This window comes from Mustela nivalis (assembly GCF_964662115.1).
Source record: "Mustela nivalis genome assembly, chromosome: 14".
In the NCBI taxonomy this organism is placed as follows: Eukaryota; Metazoa; Chordata; class Mammalia; order Carnivora; family Mustelidae; genus Mustela; species Mustela nivalis.
This window is the reverse complement of record NC_139033.1, coordinates 76436902-76458496: the sequence shown is the minus strand read 5'-3', so window position 1 is coordinate 76458496 and position 21595 is coordinate 76436902. Positions and strand designations below refer to the sequence as shown.

At 38.2% G+C, this 21595-nt stretch overlaps 1 protein-coding gene across 3 annotated transcripts in view; it reads right to left on the bottom strand.

The window, feature by feature from the left end:
- Positions 1 to 9637: 9637 nt before the first annotated feature.
- Positions 9638 to 21595, bottom strand: part of TWSG1 (twisted gastrulation BMP signaling modulator 1) — a 65076-nt gene continuing 53118 nt past the window's right edge. For all 3 annotated transcript variants that reach the window (XM_082697358.1, XM_082697357.1, XM_082697359.1), the window contains exons 4-5: positions 16054 to 16320; positions 9638 to 12739 (exon numbers count right to left, since the gene is read on the bottom strand). In XM_082697358.1, coding sequence (XP_082553484.1) covers positions 12558 to 12739; positions 16054 to 16320 — 449 coding nt within the window. In that variant the 3' untranslated portion in view covers positions 9638 to 12557. The remainder of the gene's footprint in view (positions 12740 to 16053; positions 16321 to 21595) is intronic.

The following is a 21595-nucleotide window of genomic DNA, read 5'->3' as shown; positions in this document are numbered from 1 at the left end:
AAATGCCCCAATCAAAAGACAAAGGGTATCACATTGCATAAAAAAGTAAGACACACTGATATGCTATCTGCAACAGACTCATTTTAGACCCAGAGACACCTCCGGATCTAAAGTGAGGGGGTGGAGAACCATTTATCATGCTAATGGACATCAAAAGAAAATGTGTGTCAATCCTTGTATCAGACAAATTAGATTTTATTTTATTTTTATTTTTAAAAGACTTTATTTATTTGACAAAGAGAGACACAGTGAGAGGGGAGCACAAGTAGTGGGAGTGGGAGAGGGAGAAGTAGGCTTCCTACTGAGCAGGGTCTGATGCAGGGCTTGATTCCAGGACTCTGGGATCAGGACCTGTGCTGATGGCAGATGCTTAACAAATGAGCCACCCAGGAGCCCCCAAATTAGATTTTAAATCAAAGACTATAATAAGAGATGAGGAAAGATACTGTATCACTCTTTTTTTTTTAATCTTTTTTTTTAAAGATTTTATTTATTTATTTGATAGAGATTACAAGTAGGCAGAGAGAGAGAGGAGGAAGCAGGCTCCCTGCTGAGCAGAGAGCCCGATGCGGGACTCGATCCCAGGACCCTGAGATCATGACCTGAGCCGAAGGCAGCGGCTTAACCCACTGAGCCACCCAGGCGCCCGATACTGTATCACTCTTAAAGGGTCTATCCAACAAGAACATCTAACAACTTTAAATATTTATGTCCCTAACATGGGAGCAGCCAATTATATAAGATAATTAATAACAAAATCAAAGAAACACATCAACAATGATATGGTAATAGAAGAGGACTTTAACACCCCACTTACTGCAATGGACAGATCATCTAAACAAAAGATCAACAAGGAAATAAGGGCTTTGAATGACACACTGGACCAGATGGACTGCACAAATATAGTCAGAACATTCCATTCCAAAGCAACAGAATACACATTCTTCTTGAGTGCACATGGAACATTCTCCAGAATGACTTCTCCTGGGTCAAAAATCATGTCTCAACTGATACCAAAAAGGTTGGGATCATTCCCAAAGCATATCACAAAGCATAATGCTTTGAAACTGGAACTCAGTCACAAGAAGAAAGTTGGAAAGAACTCAAATACATGGAGGCTAAAGAGCATCCTACTAAAGAATGAATGGGTCAACAAGGAAATTAAAGAATTTTAAGACTTCATGGAAACAAATGAAAATGAAAACACAACTGTTCAAAATATTTGGGATGCAGGTAACCTGGTCCTAAGAGGGAAGTATATAGCAATACAAGCCTTTCTCAAGAAACAAGAAAGGTCTCAAATACACAACCTAACCCTAAACGTAAAGGAGCTGGAGAAAGAACATCAGATAAAGCCAAACCTAGCAGGAGAAGAGAAATAATAAAGATTAGAGCAGAAATCAATGAAATAGTAACCAAAAGAATAGTAGACGAGATCAACGGAAATAGGAGTTGGTTCTTTGAAAGAATTAATAAGACTGATAAACCCTTGGCCAGACTTATCACAAAGAAAAGAGAAAGGAGCCAAATAAATAAAATCATGAATGAAAGAGGAGAGATCAGAACCAACACTGAAGAAATACAAACAATTATAGGAACATTATAAGAAACTATATGCCAACAAATTAGACAGTCTGGAAGAAATGGATACATTCCTAGAGTCATATAAACTACCAAAACTGAACCAGGAAGAAGTAGAAAATCAATCTGATCAGACCCATAACCAGGAAGGAAACTGAAGCAGTATTCAAAAATCTCCCAAAAAACAAGAGCCCAGGGCCAGATGGCTGCCCAGGGGAATTCTACCAAGCATTTAAAGAAGAATTGAGGGACGCCTGGGTGGCTCAGTTGGTTAAGCAGCTGCCTTCGGCTCAGGTCATGATCCCAGCGTCCTGGGATCGAGTCCCACATCGGGCTCCTTGCTCAGCGGGGAGCCTGCTTCTCCCTCTGCCTCTGCCTGCCATTCTGTCTGCCTGTGCTCGCTCTCTCCCCTTCTCTCTCTCTGATAAATAAATAAAATCTTAAAAAAAAAAAAAGAAGAATTGATACCTATTCTTTTGAAACTGTTCAAAAAAATAGAAACGGAAGGAAAACTTCCAATCTCTTTTAAGGAGGTCAGCATTACCTTGATCCCTAAAGCAGACAAAGACCCCACCAAAAAGGAGACTTACAGACCAATATCCCTGATGAAAAAATTCTTACCAAAATACTACCCAATAGGATCCAACAATACATTAAAAGGATTGTTCATCATGACCAAGTGGGATTTACTACATTAATCAAAGAAAGGACAAGAAACATGATCCTTTTTTGATTAAAACTCTTCAGAGTGTAGGGATAGAAGGTACAATACCTCAATATCATAAAAGCCATCTATGAAAAACCCATAGAAATATCATTCTCAATGAGCAATAACTGAGAGCTTTCCTCCTAAGGTCAGGAAAATGGCAGGGATGTCCACTGTCACCATTGCTGTTCAACACAGAACTAGATAGACATCCTAGGTTCAGTGACAGACAAACAAAAAGAAATAAAAGCCATTGGAATTGGCAAAGAAGAAGTCAAACTCTCACTCTTTGCAGATGATATGATACTTTATGGGGAAAACCCAAAAGACTCTACCCCAAAATTGCTAGAACTCATAGAGGAATTCAGTAAAGTGGCAGGTTACAAAGTCAGTCACAGATATCAGTTGCGTCTCTATACATCAACAATGAGACAGAAGAAAGAGACATTAAGGAGTTGATCCCATTTACAATTGCATCTGAATCCCTAAGATACCTAAGAATATATCCAACCAAAGAGGCAAAGGATCTGTACTCCAAAACTATCGAATACTCATGAAAGAAATTGAGGAAGACAAAAGGAAATGGAAAAACATCCCTTGCTCATGGATTAGGAGAAATATTGTTAAAATGTCTACGCTGTAGAGCAATCTCTAGAGTTAATGCAATCCCTATCATAATACCATCAACTTTTTTTCATAGAAATGGAAGAAATAATCCTAAAGTTTGTATGGACCCAGAAAAGACCCTGAATAGCCAGAGGAATGCTGAAAAAGAAAACCCCAGCTGGTGGCATCACAATGCCAGACTTCAAGCTCTATTCCAAAGCTGTAATCATCAAGACATATGGTACTCGCACAGAACCAGAAAGATAAATCAATGGAACAGAAAAGAGAAGTCAGAAATGGATCCCTAGGGGTGCCTGGGTGGCTTGGTGGGTTGAGCTGCTGCCTTCGGCTTGGGTCGTGATCTCAGGGTCCTGGGATCAAGTCCTACGTCAGGCTCTCTGCTCAGTGGGGAGCCTGTTCCCTCTCTCTCTCTCTCTCTGCCTGACCCTCTGTCTACTTGTGATCTCTCTCTGTCAAATAAATAGAATCTTAAAAAAAAAAAAAGTTTATTAAAAGAAAAAAGAAATGGATCCTCAACTCTATGGTCAACTAATCTTTGACAAAGCAGAAAAGAATATGCAATGGAAAAAAGACAGTCTCTTCAACAAATGGTGTTGGGAAAATTGGACAGCCACAAGCAGAAGGATTAAATTGGACCATTTCCTTATACCATACACAAAAACAGATTCTAAATGGATGAAAGACCTAAATGTGAGACAGGAATCCATCAAAATCCTTGAGCAGAACATAGGCAACAACCTCTTTGATCTCAGCCACAGCGACTTCTTGACAGACACATCTCCAAAGGCAAGGGAAACAAAAGCAAAGTATTGGGACCTCATCAAGATAAAAAGCTTTTGCACAGTGAAGGAAATAGTCAACAAAACCAAAAGACAACTGACAGAATGGGAGAAGGTATCTGCAAATGACATCTCAGTTAAAAGGCTAGTATCCAAAATCTATAAAGTACTTATCAAACTCAACAGCCAAGGAACAAATAATTTAATAAAAAATGGGCAGAAGACATGAACAGGCATTTCTGCAAAGAAGACATCCAAGTGGCCAAGAGACACATGAAAAAGTGCTCACCATCACTTGGCATCAGGGAAACATAACTCAAAACCACAATGAGATACCACCTCACACCAGTCAGAATGGCTAAAATTAACAACTCAGGAAATGACAGATGTTGGTGAGGATGTGGAGAAAGGGGAACCCTCCTACACTGTTGGTGGGAATGCAAGGTGGTGCTGCCACTCTGGAAAACAGTATGGAGGTTCCTTAAAAAGTTGAAGATAGAGTTACCCTAACCCAGTAATCACACTACTGGGTATTTACCCCAAGGATACAAATGTAGTGATCCAAAGGGGCATGTGCACCCCAATGTTTAAAGCCCCAATGTCCATGATAGCCAAACTGTGGAAAAAGCCTAAATGTCCATCAACAAATGAATGGATAAAGAAGATGTGCTGTGTATACACACACACACACACACACACACACACACACACACACACACACATACACACACAATGGAATTTTATGCATCTGTGAAAAAAAAAATCTTGCCATTTGCAACTAGGTGGATGGAACCACAGGGTATCATGCTGAGCGAAATAAGTGAATCAGAGAAAGACAATTATATGATCTCACTGATATGTGTAATTGAAGAAACAAGGCAGTGTATCATAGGGCAAGAGAAGAAAAAATGAAAGAAAATGAAACCAGAGGAGGAGACAAACCACAGGATACCTTAATCTTAAGAAAGGAATCAAGGGTTGCCGGAGGGGAGGGGTTGTGGGGGATGGGGTGGCTGGGTGATGGATATTGGGGAGGGTAGGTGTTGTGGTGAGTACTGTGTGTAAGACTGATGAATCACAAACCTGAAATAAATAATACATTATATGTTAATAATAATAAAAAAGGTCTAGGAAAGCAGATTTAAAAAGATTATACAATCAATCACAATTGTTACTGAGGTTATGGCCATCTTTATTGTTAAAACTGAACTTGTTTTACAAATTAATCTTGATTTGGCTATCTGATAAAAATGAGAGTAATTATAGAGAGAAAATGTGTTTTAATACATCTTTGTAGATATTCAATTTTAATACGACTTATTATAAGCTAAACTAGAACCTGAGTTCTTCTGGTTTCCTCAAATATCTGGCTATGCTTTTCTAACCAAGGTTTCCAATCTTCTTCCATTCTCTTGACTGAAAGTCATTAAAAACTAAAGCTTTCCTTTTTCCTAAAACCCTGAAACCTGATGTGGGACAGCCTGAGGTCAGCTTCAGAGAAATTGCCACAAAACTCACGTATAGACAGTCTTTGTGCCGCTGAAGTATGGGCCATTCCAAAGGATCGCCAGAGACATTTGATTTACAAACCAGAAAAGTTCACCTGATTCCCACTGCCTATTCCCACTCCAGCTGAGGATGCTTTCAAGCCTGACATCTAAAAAACTCACTGGCAGCAGTTGAGGCTCAGATATTGGGTTTGTAATTTGCTCTAGCCATTGACTTATATTTTTCTTTTGTTTCCATAAAAGTGCCTCTTAATTATCTGACTGCTTGCTAAACAAAACAGTCTATAAGATGGGTAACACCACATGCTACACAATTAAGGCCAAATGACTTCCAAAATATTATCTTTTTTTTTTTTTTCCTTTGAGAGAGAGAGAGAGCAAGTGTGAGAGAGCAGGGGTAGGGTGGAAAGGGGCAGAGGGTGAGGGAGAATCTTAAGCAGACTCCACACCCAATGCAGAGCCCAATGAGGGGTTCCATTTCACGACCCTGAGAACATCACCTGAAATCAAGAGTCAAATGCTTAACCGACTGAACCACCCAGGCATCCCAGTATTACATTATTTATTAAACACTAATGTAACTCAAATGTTTAAAGCAGTTCTACAAAACAGAATGGCATCAGATGTCTTAACAGCAGCACAAGGAAGAACATGTGTCATTATTAAAATAGAATGTTTTGTCTTCATTCCAGATCATGACAAAAATGTGACAGAGTTACTTACAGATAATACTCACCAGATGGGTGCTCTTATAGACTCTACATTGTCACTTAATGACTGGTTGGGTGGGGGACCTTAAAAGGTCTTTTTATCACACTTATTTTTACCATATTAATCCTAATGTGTCATCTCTTTTGCTTTGTTCTCTCCTATTGTCGAGTTACATGTAAACAGTTCCTGACTCCTTTGCCCAGTCAACAGATGATCCTCACTTCTTGAAAAAATCCTTCCTCCATGTCCATGTCTGGACTCTGCAGCAGTGGCCTTCTGTGATTATTATTCATAGGAACAGATAATGACCAATTTTGGTCCATAGGTAGGGATACCCCCATAACCCCTATCAGCTCGAAGTTACAGAGGATGAGCCCTTTACTCTTCAGCAACCTTACAGATTTAAGGACTAAAAATTGGTCAGCGGGGAAACTGATGAGGGACAGAAGCAGGAAAATGTTTACCCTTAGTCCAGAAAGCTGACCTGAAGTCTACATAGTTTTGATAAGCATGAAATATGTGCCCATTGTTATACTCTTTAAGGGTAAAGGTATATTTCACCTATAGTTAATATCAAACTGAATAATAGGCACTAGAGATATCTTGTAAAAGTAGTTTTACAAGTAGAAATTAAAAGAAACTTTTGTAATCTGACACTCCCTGCATACCCCCTTCCCTTTGATACTAAGTATCTAACCACCAGCCTCACAGCAAAAAGCTCAACTCTTTCTACCCATGGGTACTATCCCCATGCTACTTAGATAAAATAAGCTGCAACTGTAAAGGTCTCAAGAATTCTTTGTTTACTGCTGTGTTCAACTAACCCACATCAAAATGAAGAGGTCCAAGGTGGGCCTGGCTGAGGAGAGTCTGGGGAGGCCTGATAAAGACTTGGGCCTTTATCTGAGTTCAATGAGGAGGCACCATTTTAAGTGGAAGTATGATAGGATCTGCTATCCTTCATTCATCTAGAGAACATGTGTGCCTGCCACATGTCCCACACTTTAGGGTGCTGGAGTACTGTGTTTAAAGCAGTGATAAAAAAAGAAACAAATTCCCTGCCCTTGTGGGTTTCACATGCTGGTAGAGAAGAACAAATGATAACTAATGGATAAATACTTTCAGAGAGTTAGCTGATACTAAAAAGTAAAGTGGTAATAGGATTGTGACTGGGGACGGGCTGCTACTTAAGAAATGGTGATAGAGGGGTGCCTGGGCGGCTTAGTCGTTAAGCGTCTGCCTTCAGCTCAGGTCATGATCCCAGGGTCCCAGAATCGAGCCCTGCATCGGGCTCCCCTCGCTTGGTGGGAAGCCTGCTTCTCCCTCTCCCACTCTCCCTGCTTGTGTTCCCTCTCTCGCTGCCTCTCTGACAAATAAATAAATAAAATCTGAAAAGAAAGAAAGAAAGAAAGAAAGAAAGAAAGAAAGAAAGAAAGAAAGAAAGAAAAGAAAGAAAAAAAGAAAAAAAGAAAGAAATGGTGATAGAGATATGTGAGCTGAGCCCGAATAAGAATAAGCAAACGAATAAGAATAAGCAAACGCAATCTGGATCAACAGCTGAGGGCAGCAGGGGAAACAATTCATGCAGACCTGAGGGCGGAATAGATTGGTGTGCTGAGGGAGGGCAAGGCCTGCAGCGAGGGGAGCGGGAGGGCGGGAGGAGGTGGTGAGACAGGCTGAGATGACAGTAAGCCTGCCCGAGGATGAGGCTGAGAGAAGGAAACCACTCTGCGAACGGCATCCTGCAACATGTCTTAGCTCTTTTCTTAACTCTTCTTCTTTTTTTAAAAAGGTATTTATTTATTTATTTTTGAGAGGGAGGGGAAGAGAGAGAGAGCGAGCACTAGTGTGGGGAGGGCAAAATAGAGAGACTCTTAAGCAGATTCTTAGCTGAGCCTGGAGCTGGATGCGGAGCTTGACCTCATGACCCTGAGATTGTGCCCTGAGCTGAAATCAGGAGTCAGATACTTGACCGTCTAAGCCACCCAGGTGCTTCTCATAATTTTCTTTAAATCAAGTAAAATCTGACACAGAGCCCTATCACATCCAGTTTCTGCCAAGAGCAACGGTCTATTGCCTACCCTGAATCTCACAGAATCCTCGAGGCAAGTCTAGGGGCCCGAGACTGTGAGGGCTGGGCTGCTAACAGCTGTAAGTTGAAACCTCTAGAAAGAGGCAACTTCAGACTTTGGAGCCAGGCACTTGAGGGTGCACTGAGACCTGAGGCACAGTCCCTATGTCTGGGAGACCTAGGTCTCTTCTCCTCTTCTGGCAAAGGCACTCAATTCAGCACTGCCCCCCTTCCCCAGAGAATCCCCTGAAGCAGGTGAAACTGCTGGAAAACAAAAGGCATGTTGTCTGCTTTGCTCCTACTTCCTACTAGGTAACCTGAGCCCTCTGAGGCAAAGGAGCACAAAGGCCTTGCAATTTGCTGGGAAGGAAATAGGGTTGGGGCAGTAATTACCTGCATGTCTTCTAGAATGACCCCTCTGGCTGCAGCACGATGTGTGTCAGGAAGGCTGACAGTGCGATCATTTTTTGCCACAAAGGAATTTCAGTGGTAACTGTGTCTAAATTCAGTGGCTAACTTCAATCAAATGAGGATATTTCTGACATCCTCCACCATGACGGATGAGGGTACTGCACGTTCCCAGGCTCCGTTCTGGGTCATAGCACCACCCAGAAGGGCAGAACTCTTCTCTTTGCTTTTGCACTGAGAGTTCTCACCTCACAACCTGGACCTTGGAGTTGTTGCTGACTCCATCCTTCTAGCACGGACTTCAACATAAAAAAAAAGTAAGATGAATTTTTTTAAATTGGTTGGGAAAAATGTAAGAGGCCCAAGAATCATAACTCATAACACCTATAAGCTAATGCAGTTTAGCTGCCAGCTTAAGGAATTCAAAACCTGTCAGGTGTGGGTGCTAGGTGGGGCCAGCCATACCAGAGCCTGCCTGCCTGCTGATTTCTCTAGCTGGGATGCTCCCTCCCAACTCTGCATCTCCGGATTGACCCTCTGCTTCTCCGTACCCCATGGCTCACTGCCACTGGACACTTGCAGCAAAAGAACAACTTTCCTCATCAAACGAACAGACCTTCTTCTTCTTCTTCTTCTTCTTTTTAAAGATTTTATTTATTTGTTTGACAGAGAGATGACAAATAGGCAGCACGGCAGGCAGAGGGAGGGAGGAAGCAGGGCAGTCCTTCTTGAAATGAATTCTACCTCCCAAATTCCTTAGTTCTCTCATTCCACTAAGTCACTGAGGCTGCCAACCTGTCCTCTTGAATTTTTCCCTCTCTAGATCCTCTTGTCTATTGTGCTTTCAGAATGTGGATTCTGTGAAATAACACTGATTCTACCATAAGGGCCTAGCCTATGGCTCTCAATTCTAATAACATAACCCTGTTATGTTTATATTATTATTATCACTATGGGAGAGCAAGGAGTGATTTTCCTACCTTGACCTTCCAACCATCAGATAGCTCTCCTGAGGCTTGCAGAACAAGGAGAATGTTAAGTGTGTCATTTCAAAGTTTCCCCCTTATTGGAATAAAGCACATGAAAAAGCAGAGAGCAAACTGTTAAAGAGCCTTTGTTTCAACACAATCTGCAGGGACATCCAGAGAGAAGGGGACATGCTTTCCTTAAACTATAACCTCACTAGACAGAAATGTCAAACTTATTCTGGTGTTTCTATGCTGAAGTTAACAAAAAGCAGGACACACTCATTTCAAGTTTTTATTAAAATACTCTTTTGCTTATAGGGACAACCAAAGGAAAATATACATAATTTTGTATGTTGTAGATCACGTGAAACACAATTAACAAAGGCCCTGGGGAATGTAGAATAGATTTTTAAAATCTTCAAAGAAGCTTTCACAAAAACAAATTTTTTAAATAAGTGGTTTATTTGTATCTACCTCATTTTTCAGAAGTCTTAGTTTCTTTCCTCTACTTTGATGCTACCTCCTTTATAAATAATTGTTCAAATATTCTAATATCTTACCAATTTTGTTTTCTGAATCTTTAGAAGTAGTTTTTTAAAATGAAAGCCTCTCTTTATAGCATTCTATGTAAACAAAGATTTACTTTACTTGAATTATCATTTGATTTGGTGCCACTATTTTGAGTACAATTTCTGTAATAATTAGATGCTAGTGGGTTGGGGAGGGACAAAAAAACTAACTAGGAAGGAACCTTTTACATATGGCTTTTATAATACCTACTGATTTAGTTTTTTTTTTAATCTAGTTATAGAAAAAGTTAACAACCTAATTTTTGAATTAAAAAAAAAGATTTCTTTCTTTCTTTCTTTTTTTTTTTTTTTACCAGAGCTTCAATACAGAAGTGAATTGTACATAGAATGGTAATAAAAGGTCTAAATTTTAGTGGGGGTACTGATTTGTCAAATGTTATATTTTTAATTTGAAAACATTGTTATACAAAACCTGAAATACATTATAAACTGGAAATGGAATCTTTTAAGTGAACTCTATCTTTTAACCTCATCATAAATCCCCAAAACTATGCAAAATTGAATATAAAAATTATCATTACATTTAGGGGTAATTTCCATTGGGGAAAAAGATGTAAGGAAAACCAGGCCAAATACAACATGGCTCAAGAAATTACCCTCCCAGTATAGGGGCAGAAGAGATACTACACTTAAGAATTTAATAATGAAAGCCTAATCAAGGTGATAAATGCAGTTAAAAAATATTTGTTGACATATTTAAGGCAACATTAAACATGCCATCCATTAACACAAAAATATTTCTTTATTCATAGGTATAAAATTACTTTGAAGAATAGCAAAATGGAAATGAAGAAGCTGGATGCAGATTCTTTTAAAACTCTTTTTTTTTTTTAAGTTTAAAGTTTTTAAGAAAAGTTTTAGCTTTATAGGCATTAATGAGGAAGGGGAGCTAAAATGCCTTCAAGGCACTTTTAAACAGAGGCATTCTAGGTAAAAGGCAGAAAAAGATATCCCAATGTTTTCCTATTAAAAAATTATACAAGAGCTAAATTTCAGCTATTTTTTAAAAGGCCAAAAGTTTGTGGAAAGTACCTTGTATTCATTAGAGTTGTCTGAAAGAACAGAAAAGGTACTAAGGCTTTAGATTTTATGCTAATCATGATATTACATGTGATCTTGTAACTAACTACTGTTCATATAATGAATACAAAGTATCTAAAAGCTTATCTGTTTCTATGTACTAAAATATTTAGACATATAAAGATATTTCTACATGTTACTTGTAATTCCATAAGGTACTGAAGAAATTAATAATTTTGTAAAGTTATGAATCTCTGTAATATAAATATTTATGTTTTAGATTCATGCTTGATGACTGGGATTTTATTATGATGAAGGGTACATGTATTTAAGCTTATCATTATCGAAATATGTAAAACAAAATAATCTATAGTGTATTTGAAGTTAATATCATCTTGAACAGATCTCTTGTTCATTTCATAATCTTAACTTCCCACTGTACGATTGATTACTTGTTTAATAAGAACATTCAATCCAGACAGAAACCTAAAGATTATAATATAACAAAATAATTAATGCAAATAGTTTAAGGTTTGTTTCCCGGAAGAATTGTCAGTATTTTCAACCCTCCCTGCTCATACCCATCAGTTTCTTCTTTATCCCCTCCTATCATTCATCGTTGGGGAACATGGCCCTGCCCATGCTAAGGCTGAGTGGGCTCATTCTCTCTCCCCAGCAGCACAGCTTCTGCTTTCAGTCTTGCCATCTCTGTAAACAGGACAAGCTGCTTCTCTGGCGCTCTAAGTAGAGTCTGATTTGGCAGGCATTTCCCACTCCTAGTGCTCTTTAAGCTGGTAACTTAAGTCAGAGAAATGCTGTAACTTTCTCATTATTTACCTAGTGGAATATTTAATGCAGTGATATAGATGTGCTTTGAAATTCCTGTTGAAAATTCTTTGCCAGTACCTACACCCAGTACTTTGGGCAGGGGGCGTAGAAGGAGAATCTTCCCCAAAGTTCTGTCAGCACGTGTATTGCAGGATGGATTCTACTATGTAAAAGTTTTAAACTGTAAAATGTAGTAAGCATTTACTTTCTAAAACCAACATTACAAGATTTGATATTAAGCTTTTGACAGTGATTTTTACGGGAGTTCTCCGGGTGATATATTTGAGTATCTACCCTATTTACAGAAGAGATAAACGAGACAAGGCACAGTGAATGACGTCTAGTGTGCAACTGGAAAAACTCAGCATCTCAGGAGCAGTAAGTGAAGAAACCATAACTTACGTTAAGGTCCTCGAACACTTTCAAAACCAAAGGCTTTGGGAATGCTAGAAGAAAAAGACCTCAGGCTTTATGTTAGAGACCTCAGATCTTACAAGGAATTCTCTGTGTACTTGCTTCTCATACAATCAAAGCTGTAAATGTATAGAGAGGAAGGGGCTTATTGCCAGTGGGCTATAAAACCAACCAGAGCAGTTATACTTATAATTGAACACATTAATGCATTCGTCATACTTTAACTCAGTCCAAATTCTTATATTTCCTTAACCTGCTGGCATCCTGGTACAACCAGTAAACCTCACCAAATAGTTTTTTATATCGTTCTTGTTGACTAAAATGCTTTGGTTTGCATTCTTCTCCTTTAAAACATGCAGTTCATACATTTGACTGTTTTACTACCATAGTCGATGCACTCTGGACCAATGCACTCACAGCAGGCGTTATGGAACCAGCGATATTTGGATGCTCCCATGGACTCACAGGATATTTTACACTGATGTATGGACATGCAGTCATCAAAATAAACCACAGTACACATGTGTTCTGAAAAACAAAAAATTAAGAGCTCAGAGCAAGAAAGAGGAAAAGCAGGAAATGCTTTATTATCTGGCAGATATCAATAGTTATTCTTAGTTCCCTTACCGCTACTCTGCATGAGGTGTAGGGAAAAAGATCACATTTGTTAATTAAACTGAGAAGGAGGTCAGAGTCCCCCACTCCAGCTGAAGAAGGCAGAGGGATGTCCTTAGATTCTAGACTTTGATCTCAAAGTTAAGATTATTGGGCTTAAAATTTGCTACACTTCAGAACTGTGTGTTTTTTTTTTTTTAAGATTTTATTTATTTATTTGACAGACAGAGATCACAAGTAGGCAGAGAGGCAGGCAGAGAGAGAGAGGAGGGAGCAGGCTCCCTGCTAAGCAGAGAGCCCGATGCGGGGCTCAATCCCAGGACCCTGGGATCATGACCTCAGTCAAAGGCAGAGGCTTTAACCCACTGAACCACCCAGGCACCCTCAGAGCTGTGTTTTTTTTAATTGGGCATTTCTGATAAGAATTCCTTAGAGGAGCGAATTCTCCAACTAAAAGGAGTTTGAAAAATACTGTGTTAGGAGCACCTGGGTGGCTCAACTGGTTGAGTATCCAACTCTTGACTTCAGCTTATAAAATCAAGCCCCACAGTCCAGCTCTGTGCTGGACATGGAGCCTGCTTACGATTCTCTCTCTCACTGTGGACTCTGAGAAACAACCTGATGGTTTTGGAGGGGAGAGGGTGGGGGCCTGGGTGAGCCTGGTGGTAGGTATTATGGAGGGCATGTTTTGCATGGAGCACTGGTATGGTGCATAAACAATGAATTCTGGAACACTGAAAAGAAATTAAAAAAAAAAAGAAAAAAATATTCTCTCTCTCACTCTCTCTCTGTCTCTCAAAAAAGAAAAAAAAAAAAAAACTCTCTCTCCTTTCTCTGCCCCTCACCATTCTTGCTCCCTCTCCCTCTTAAAAAAAAAAAAAAAAAAGAAAAGAAAAGAAAAAATACTGTTCTAAAGTTACACTGAAAATTTACAATAATAAGATAAAGCAAACTTAATTCAAATGATGCAAAATGGTTAGCAGCACTTAGCACAATTCAACATTAGCTATTAAAAAATACTCTTATTATCAGTAGCAATTTTTAGTCTTGCTTTTCAACACAACTATTTTGTTTCAATATTTAGTTCTCCTGGCCGTTTATGCCATATAATGACCCTGCTAGGAGGATAAGGTACATGAAATAAATAAAAGACAATAAAAACCATTAATAGGGAGTGTATGATTAAACTCTGTTATTTTACAGAGCCATTTATAGAACTGTTCAGTCACCAGGGGTCTGAACGGTAAAGAAAGGCTTAATGGAAAAAACTGGACTTGTATTAGGAAGAGGAATTAAAAGCAAAGTTGCCAAGTAACAAAATAAGGAAAGTCACAAGGAGAGCAGTGTAGTGCTATGGGGAATGGAGTGGAGGCAAACCCACTGCAGTGAATGGTTAGCATCAGGAAACAGCAGAACTGCTACTGAGTTATCAGGTCAAAAGGGAAAATGGCGAGGCCAGCATAGCAAAGGAGGGATTGGCAGTGAGCAGGGGGGAGCTTTGAATCTCAGGTGATTAGTATCTACCAAATTTCTTTCATTTATTTATTCAACAAGTATTAATACCTACTATGGCATAATAACCACTAGGACTCAAAGAGTAATCAGAAAATCCAAGGAACAAAGTAGAAAATGAAAGACCTAGAAGTTAAAAACAGACGACAAATCAAAAAACAAATATGGGAAGAACGTAGTTATAGGAATAGGAGGTAGTTTATTCCATCTGGGAGCAAGGGGTTCCTAGAGAAGGTGTCAAAGGGAAAAATTTTAACTTTGCCTTGAAAGATACTTGGTATTTCCAGGAAATGTGGCTGCCTGGTAATTATTTCATTAAACTAAATATTTGGAAAAAAATTTATTAATTATTATTTAATATTTATTATATAGATTACATTTTAGTGGGGAAAATGGTAGTACAATATCTGAATAAGGCACACTCCATGTATTTTTGTTATTTTCCAAAATCTAGAATTGTCTTTTAAGTAATTTAACCAAAAACAATAGGAATTCTTAATCTGAATATCATTAACAAATGCTGTTTTGCTTTTATTACTGATGTCCAAAGTTCACACTATTTCACATAGGCAGGATTGTAATAAGGCGCACAACAAAAAGCCAATTTAAAAAAGAATAGGGGTGCCTGGGTCGCTCAGTCAGTTAAGTGTCTGCCTTTGGTTCAGGTCATAATCCCAGGGTCCTGGGATCAAGCCCCACATCGGATTCCCTGCTCAGTAGGGAGTCTGCTTTTCTCTCTCCCTCTGTCCCTGCTCATGCTCTCTGTCTCACTTGCTCTCTCTCATATAAGTAAATGAAATCTATTTATGTATAATTTATGTATAATTCATTTCATATTTTAAGAAATAACTGCAATGTTCATAATTGCATTATTTTTCCACAGTAAAATTGTACAGAGCCTTTTATTTGAATATATCAAAGACTTTATAAAAGTTACATGTCCTGTACATTCAAAAATTAAGGAGTGACTTATCCTAATAAGCATTCTTTTTTTAAAAAAGATTTATTTATTTATTTATTTGACAGAGATCACAAGTAGGCAGAGAGGCAGGCAGAGAGAGAGGAGGAAGCAGGCTCCCCGCTGAGCAGAGAGCCTGATGTGGAGCTCGATCCCAGGACCCTGGGATCATGACCTGAGCCAAAGGCAGAGCCTTTAACCCACTGAGCCACCCAGGTGCCCCCTAATAAGCCTTTTTTAATACGCTTCTCAAAGATATATAGGCCATTCTTCCCTTTAGCTTCCAAGAGTAGTGGAGTTAGTTTACACCTGGAAATTAGATGTCTGGAATACTAACTTGCTCATAACGAGATTTAGCTGATGACCTTGGCATCATTTATAGTACTAATGCTATTACAAAAACGTGACCATCTGGACACTCTGAACATTATCTGACAATGAGCAATGCCATATTAAGCAAGGAGTGCTGTTGCTATCTTATGGAAAGAACAATTAAAGCCTAACACAAATAAACCTCAAAATTAGAACCAGGTTATTTGTGTTCCAACACAACTTGTATCACTGAGGCTATGAAGGAGTCATGACAATATGCATGATATGCTTCCTTATCTACTTAAGGACTGGGGTTATTAAAGTCCAAAATTCATTTAAGACTAGACAAACTCAAAGCCAAAAACTGCTCTAAAAGGTAATATAGGTTTCACAGACCACACAGAAAATGATGGGGCAAGATGGGAAGTCAACTGTGGGTAGTTACCTTTGTCACTGGAATAAGGTGCGTGAACATTATTGCTAGGAACAGACACATTTTGATGGTGTGGCTGGTTCACAGTTTCTAAAAATGAAACCAGATTCTCATGATGTGAGAGTTCTTCTGCAACAGGGAAGGAAACAATGTTCCAGTTCAACTGTGTGTCTCCTTCTGTGAGTGCCCGGAAGAGAGAAGGGATTGGCTCATGAAGCTCTTCCACAGTGCTCTTTGAGGTTGGAGGTGTGTCACTGTAGTTTCGAGGATTGCACATACCTAGGTGAGGAGAAACAAAGAAAATAAAAGTTAATTTTTCTCACTGATTGGAATATCATGCAATATTTTTAGTTAATGCCTTACAATCAAAGCTCTAACATATTAAAATTAACTTGTTTCTAACATTATATATAGCTATTTTCCTAACTTTTTTTGGCCGAGGGCCCTTAGAAGTGATGATGCCCCTGAAGCATAGAGCACGTCAAGTGCCCAGAGGTTGCTTTCTTTTTTTTTTTTTTTCAGAGGTTGCTTTCTAAATACCTATCCTAAGAGGAACCAGATCTGGAGAAAAGACTGATTCCAGGGCTGGGCCAGGGAAAGTACAAAATGACCCTGGGATACTGTCCATGTCTAAAAATAAGGAAATGCTCAGTGAATGATGGGATGTATCAAAAAACACAGGAAGCAACCGGAAGGGCTCCCACTGGCCAAATAGACAATTTTAATGTCAAAATAAACAATGATAACAATGGATCACCCCCATAAATAAAAGGAATAAAATAGGAGTTCAACAGTTATGTTATTTAAAAATAAATAAATAAATAAATGAAGAAAAAGCTCCTCCTTTTAATAGAGGGACCAACTGGTAAATGTAGAAGGAATGAAGGGAATAGAAAATCACCACCTGACAACTATCACATAGGTGTTTCATTCAGATGAGAGCTGTCAATGGATGCCAAAGCTGGTGGGTGGAGGTAAGATGAGGAACATATTAAAGTACTCTTAGAAAACTCTCTACAGAATACTGACCAATTACGAAAGGGTTAATGGTGACTTTAATGTAGAAAATCTGGCAGATGTCAATGTGATCAGGAAATCAAGGTTAACATGACCAGTGATGTGTATCACTTCACATAATGCATAACTTCATTTCAGTGCTATTGTTGCCAAGAATGTCTGACCTTAAGTATGGTTATCAGTCATCATCAGGTGGATCAAGGTTTAGGGTCATCCTACATGATGTAAAGTCTATACTCACTGAAACTGTCAAGGGAAAGACCTCAGTACTGTTTTAAAGTGAATGAGTCTGAACAGACATGACAACTAAATGCATCACATATTATGGACAGGAGCCTGGATCAGAAAAGATATCACAAGAGATACTGCTGAGACAGTTGGTGAAATATGAATGAGGTCTGTGAACTGGGTGGCAGTATTGTGACAATGCTGGCTTCCGTATTTGGAGGGTGTATGCCAGTTATGTAAGAGAATGTTCTCATTGGAAAATACAGACTGGAGCATTTAGGAGTGATGGGCTATTATGTATAAAGCTTGATTTCTAAAGGTTCAAAAAAGGATGAATGATCACACATGTTTGGGAGGTGTGTGTGTGTGTGTGGAGGGAGAGGAAGGAGTAATGAACAACAGAACAAATTCGATAAAATGTTAATAACTGGAGAATCTGGGTGAAGGGATACAGGAGTCTTCCCCCTTCTGGCAGATCTTCTCTACATTTTGAAAGTTATTTCAAAATGAATTATTTTAAAAAATAATCTTAAAGAGGGAAAATGGCCTGGGTGGCTCAGTTGGTTGGATGACTGCCTTTGGCTCGGTCATGATCCCGGGATCGAGTCCTGCATCGGGCTCCCAGCTCCACGAGGAGTTTGCTTCTCTCTCCGACCTTCTCCTCGCTCGTGCTCTCTCTCACTGTCTCTCTCTCAAATAAATAAATAAATAAATAAAATCTTTAAAAAAGAAAAAGAGGGAAAATGGCAAAGAGAATTAGAGATAGTGAGAACAGAAAACTCTTTTGAGGTGTTTTGCTGTAAAGGGGAGAGCTGAGAAAATAATCAGCCCCAATCTTTGGGCTATTCCAGCTGATGTGTGGAGCAGAAAGGAGCTACCCAGAATGCAGGTTCATGAGCTGATTAAATTATTATTGTTTTAAGCCACTGTGTTTTGGGGTACATTCTTTAGCAGCAATAATAACAGGACAAGAGTCCTCTGGATTTTTTGTGGATATGATACTTTTAAAAATTTAATTATACTTCATTTTGGTTTAGTATTTACTAGGCCTAATATGGAGTTTATCTTTTTCCTCAAACTAAAATATTGAAAAGTTAAATCAGATTTATAAATTTTGACATTTTATAAATTTAGGCAAAAGGAAAAATCATCTCATGTTTTCCATATGACCTTTATTAGTATAAGGAATGTGGCAAGATATGAGGATAAGTTTGTACATACTTTTCATAAAATCTTTCATTATGTATGAACTTTCACTTTGACTATGAAACAGAATCATGGAATAAAGGGTCAAATTGGACTCCTTTATTCATAAAAGAGGAAATAGGCCCAGATAAATTAAATGATTTGTCCACTGTTACATAATCTAGGATTAGAGCCAAGCTTATGATTCACTCTGATTTCATATCCACTGCTCATTTTAATAGCCATATTCTATAAGTAATCATTAGGTGGCACTGAAAAGTCAGTAACACTTAGAATACAGGAATTATACAAATACACGTAATATATTCTTGTGCTAGACTTTATAATGAATGAAAATTAGTAACCTGAGATGAAAAAGCAAACAGCAGAGTTCAACAGAAGAGCTAACATAACATCTACTGAAACTTCAAAGAAACTTCACGGCTCATTACCAGAGATTAAATTACATTAAAAACAAGTTTTGCGGGGGGAGTTTTGTGCAGTTAACTTGGACCAAAGACCCAAGTTATTATTGTAACTTAAATTTAAATCTGAATACCCTGAATTAAAATGAAGTAAATGCTTGCTAGGTAATATTTTTCCATGGTATTGTTTTAAAGTTTTCATATATCTTTCTCTTTTTCAACTAGGATTGCATTCAGAGAGATCATCATTAGAGACTCTTGGGCAATGTGGATTTTGACCCTCCATCTCTTGCCTGAAGCACTCTTCAATTCTGCATTCTTCCAAGCATGGTGAGTTACGAAATAGGATCTTCCAATGATACATGGGATTTCTCCCACTCAGAAAAAGCAACATTCTGTAATTTCCATAAATTCTTCATTTGTCTATATTCATTATGTACAATGGATCAGTTTCTGAGTAGAGAGTTACTAACTACTCAGACTTTAAAACAATTAGTTAAACTTCTTTGGGAAGCATCTGTCATCCTCTCGAAGTTCACCATTGTCAGCTTTTCTTTAGTTGACTAGGGAGGTTATTTTTGGAGCTCTCATTTCTTTCCAGGATCATTTTCTTAGGCAGTTTGCTACTTTGCGCCATGCTGTCACTACGCTGAAATTTAAAAATTAATTATACTAAAATGTTAAAGACACTGGCTCCACACATAACAGAGGGGCCCCAAAGCAGGAAACCAATGGCAAGAACTGAAAGACAAGCATTTCAAATCCTTGAAGTGCACAGAACTTGTTTTTCTGATGTGTGCTTAATTCTTTCATATATCTGACCTGTTGTCATCATACATTTGAAAACTAAGGTTACATTAAAGTAGACTTTACTTGTTGAAACCACATTTTAGGGTAGAAATTAAGACTAAGGGGAGAAAAGGTATTACTTTCCTTAGTGAATGTGCATGGTTAAACAGCAACAAAGAGTCCAGAAAAATGTACAATCAAAAGAAAAATTCCTTTCCCTTCCTTCCACCCTCAACTCCACTCTCCAGACACAGCCACTTTAAAAGTCTTTCTTAAGTTTCTCTGGTGGTTACCTCCATGAGAATTTAAATAAAAATGATGAATTTACCAAAAGCAATAAAAACATCTTTAGATCTTATCTATTAATCCTCTTACATGAGAGATGAGGATTAAAGTTCATTTACACTAACCCTCTCCCAATATTTCTAATAATTGTATTATTCTAATACCATAATTTATTTCCTTTGTGATCTTAAATGTACTTAAACTTCTGATTTTTATTCCACATTTCTTAATTCCCTCATTTGCAGATAAGGATGCAGGAGCCTTTCCCACTTTCCCCACCCAACTTCTCCTAACTCATGTTGACAAACTTAATAACTATGTTCTGTTGCCTAAATACAATGAAAACATCTCGTCTTACCATACACTGATTCTAAAAGTTGAAAACCAGGAAACAGCAGTTTACCTTAACATGTCCCCATGAATACTGTTCACTGAAAAACAGTATGATAGAATTTCCTTGCCCAATGCCATATTAGCAGAGGAAAATATTTCTAATTTTAAGATAAAATGAACTTTTCCATAAACTTCATAAAATATTGAAAATCACCTATTTCATACAGCATTACCTATTAGGTCTTCTTGCCAAAAAATATAAAACCTGAATCCAATCAAACTTTAACAACTAGCTTCAAATTACTAGAAATACAGAAAGACAGAGGAACAAGTTAAACGACAAGTCAAATCCTGAATGTGGGATATTCTACAGGCAAACTGTTTCTTCAGTATGTCAAATGGCATGAGAAAAAAACAACAACAACACACACACACACACACACACTACCAGATACCATGCCAGGACCTTGTTTGGATCAATTTGAACATATCAACTATACAAATACATTTTTGAGACAAATTGAGAAACCTGATTATGAACTGGAATGTCAGATTGTACCAAGAAATTATTGTTAATTTTGTAGGTTTCCTAATGGGATTATTATTTAAAAAGTAAATGTCTTTATTTTCTTTTAGAGATTAAAACTGAAGGATGCAGGGGTAAATATTATTTATTGTCTATAATTTGCTTTTAAATATTTCTAAGCCAAGTCAGAAAAAAGTGGGAGAAAGGATAGATGAAACAATTGTGGCATTTGTTTAAAAAGATTTTTATTCATTGATTTGACAGACAGAGATCAAAAGTAGGCAGAGAGGCAGGCAGAGAGAGAGGAAGGGAAGCAGGTTCCCCACTGAGCAGAGAGCATTATGTGGGACTCGATCCCAGGACCCTGGGACCATGACCCCAGCCACCCAGGCACCCCATATTTTCTATAACTGTTGAATCCAGTGATGGGTATATAAGAATTCACCATGCTATTCTGTTTCTCTTTATAAGTGAACACTTTCATAACAGCAAACCAACTGCCATATTTAATTCCTAGGACTAATTTTCTTGTTGAATTTTTATATTTTCTTGCTATTCCTACGCTTGGAATTTTCTTGGAGAGAGAGAGAGAGAGAGAGAGAGAGAGAGAGAGAGTGTGTTTATACCACAAATAACAAGCTTATAAGAAATCTTGAAAAATTATTCTGCTGATACCCTATGGAACTCATTTTCTTCTTCGAGAGATACTTCTCAGGGCCCTCACTTACTGTCAGGCAGGCTAGCATCCTCTTAAGTCTCTGTATTA